The sequence below is a fragment of the Phytophthora parasitica genome (genome assembly GCF_000247585.1).
Source record: "Phytophthora parasitica INRA-310 unplaced genomic scaffold supercont2.5, whole genome shotgun sequence".
Classification (NCBI taxonomy): domain Eukaryota; phylum Oomycota; class Peronosporomycetes; order Peronosporales; family Peronosporaceae; genus Phytophthora; species Phytophthora nicotianae.
The window spans coordinates 155,448-157,791 of record NW_008648991.1 but is presented as its reverse complement, the minus strand read 5'-3'; the positions used below and the strand labels follow the sequence as shown (position 1 = coordinate 157,791).

The 2,344-nt window shown below is 43.4% G+C and overlaps 1 protein-coding gene across 1 annotated transcript; it reads left to right on the top strand.

Annotated features, from left to right (window-relative positions):
* Nucleotides 1–1,298: 1,298 nt before the first annotated feature.
* Nucleotides 1,299–2,282, top strand: PPTG_04436 (hypothetical protein; the record flags this gene model as incomplete). The annotated part of the gene is made up of 1 exon (XM_008896678.1): nucleotides 1,299–2,282. One exon carries the CDS (start codon nucleotides 1,299–1,301, stop codon nucleotides 2,280–2,282), a length of 984 nt encoding a protein of 327 aa, XP_008894926.1.
* Between the last annotated feature and the right edge of the window lie 62 nt (nucleotides 2,283–2,344).

The following is a 2,344-nucleotide window of genomic DNA, read 5'->3' as shown; positions in this document are numbered from 1 at the left end:
TGGACTAGTTGTCTCAGACCTTAAGGAATCACCAGTGGCTTTCCACCAGCTACTGTATTGGGTCTCGGGAACCACAAAGTTGCCTTGATTGGCCAAGCTCTCTTCGTGCTTCATTCACGCTTACTACTAGTTAATATATGACCGTACTTAGCTGAGGTGAACAGTAAATCTATAAGATCATAGAGGTTTTATTGTGTTGAATATTATATATTTTTGCATCATTTGCACTTATATTAAACCTTATCATTTTGATGATTGTCGGACCGAATTAATTACCAGGTTTTAGTTCATGGAAAAGCATACCCCCTATCATATCATTCGTTAGCTCTGTAATTAGTTTTAGAGAACAATGGCTTTGTTATTTTGTCCAATAATTATGAAGATGTCAAAAGCTTAATGTAACTGCACGGACAAAGTATGATTTTTCTACGGGACGAAAACCCGAAGTTGGAAAAATCAGGTATACTTTGGGGGCATTCTGGCAACAGTGCTTCCATACACAGCGACAGTTGAGTGTGTGACCGAAATAAACGTCGACAAACACTAACGAGTTCGCGTTAGAGGGCGCTAAGCAACTTGATGTTGTGTCAGCACTTGCTGAGAGGAACGCTCTGTTCGTTAATCATTTCAACACAAATACTCCAAAGAAAAGTATATCCCTACACCTTCCCAGAATGAAAACCGCCATTCGTCCTGCGATACAAAAAATACTGTGGGAAACATGGCAACTCCTTCACGTAATGGGCCATTGGTGATCTGGAATAATCTGATTGAACCAGCTGCGTACCGTGATAAAAACTTTCTGATCGCAACTCCGCGCAACTCTGCCTATTAATGCTCTGTCAGTATCCGTACCTATCTATATGCAAAAGGTGACGTTGAGTTTACATCATGCACACATGAAGAAGAAAAACAAAAAAAACGCATAAACATTTTAAATGTTGACATTGCTCTATTAGTAAAAAAAAAAAAAAAAACAGCTCTGACAAAAAATGTGTTCTGATTCGTGCATCGAGTCCCCTCGCTTGGGATCAGGTGCTGAAACCCTCATATGCAGTTACCGAGCTCAGTTTGCTATCCTCTCATCATGCCTTCTAGACCTAACCACTGTTTATGTGGCATATCGGTAGGTGTGTTTTACTGCGTAATATATAGTTTCCTCTGTTGGACAACACACTCTTACTGTACCTGCTCACTGCTTTCGAAGCCACTCATTCATTTCCAAACTTGCTACACGCACCACAACCAAACCCAAAGAGACCAACCTATACTCCTCATTTTTATATCCAGGAAGGACTATGCGCAGCTTCCTGCTTCTTCTCGTCCTCGTATTCGTGGCTATTACGAGTAGCAATGCTCTCTTGACAGCCTCACATCGCCACCAGCCCAAGACGGCAAAGTTGAAACTGGACCAAGCTGTTCAGTGGAACATCGAAGACAAACGCTTTCTTCGAGCTACGGATGCAGCTGATGAAGAACGCGGACTAGCGGGCATTAAAACGAAATTGAAGGCCTGGCTGGAAAAGTTTACCTCATTGTTCAAGAAGTCGAAATCAGCTAAGGCGGCGGCGACGACGACGACAACGAACTTAGAGGAGGTGGCTGAGAAGGTGGCGATAAGGTATCAGTCGGAGATGTACAGAAGTGAAGTGACGTTGGCGCAAGATTTGGTTAAGAAGGGCGTCGTGGACGATGTTCTTTACCAGAACAAGATCAGTCCAGAAGCGTACTTTGACGCGCTGAAGTTGGACCCAAAGCTCAAATTCATTTCCGATTCGGCTATTGCCAGGGGGAACAACCCCAACTTGGAGAAGTTTTTCACGTACTCTCTTTTCTGGACCAAGAAAAATGAGGTCACAAAGGCAGAAAATTTCATCAAGAAGGGCGCCGTGAATGATGTTCTATACCAGAATAAAATCAGTCCGGAAGCGTACTTTGACGCGCTAAAGCTGAACCCGAAGCTAAGATTCTATTCTGACTCAGCGGTTACGAGGGTGAACAACCCCAACTTGGAAAAGTTTTTATCGTATACTAGCTTCTACAACAAAAGCCAGGCCGGCAAGAGAGAAGTCGCAAAGGCGGAAGATCTGATCCAAAAGGGCGTTACGGATCAAGTTCTACTCTACAACAAAATTAGTCCAGATGCGTATTTTGAGGCGCTGAAGCTGAACCCAAATCTCAAATTCATTGCGGATTCGGCAGTTGCGAGGAAGAACAACCCGGACCTGGAGAAGTTCTACACGTATGCTACCAAGTACTACAATAGTCTGACTGGCAAATAGAATGAGTATCGATGGCCACTGATACTACATTCACGATCGTTTTGGAGGCTAAATCCGTGATT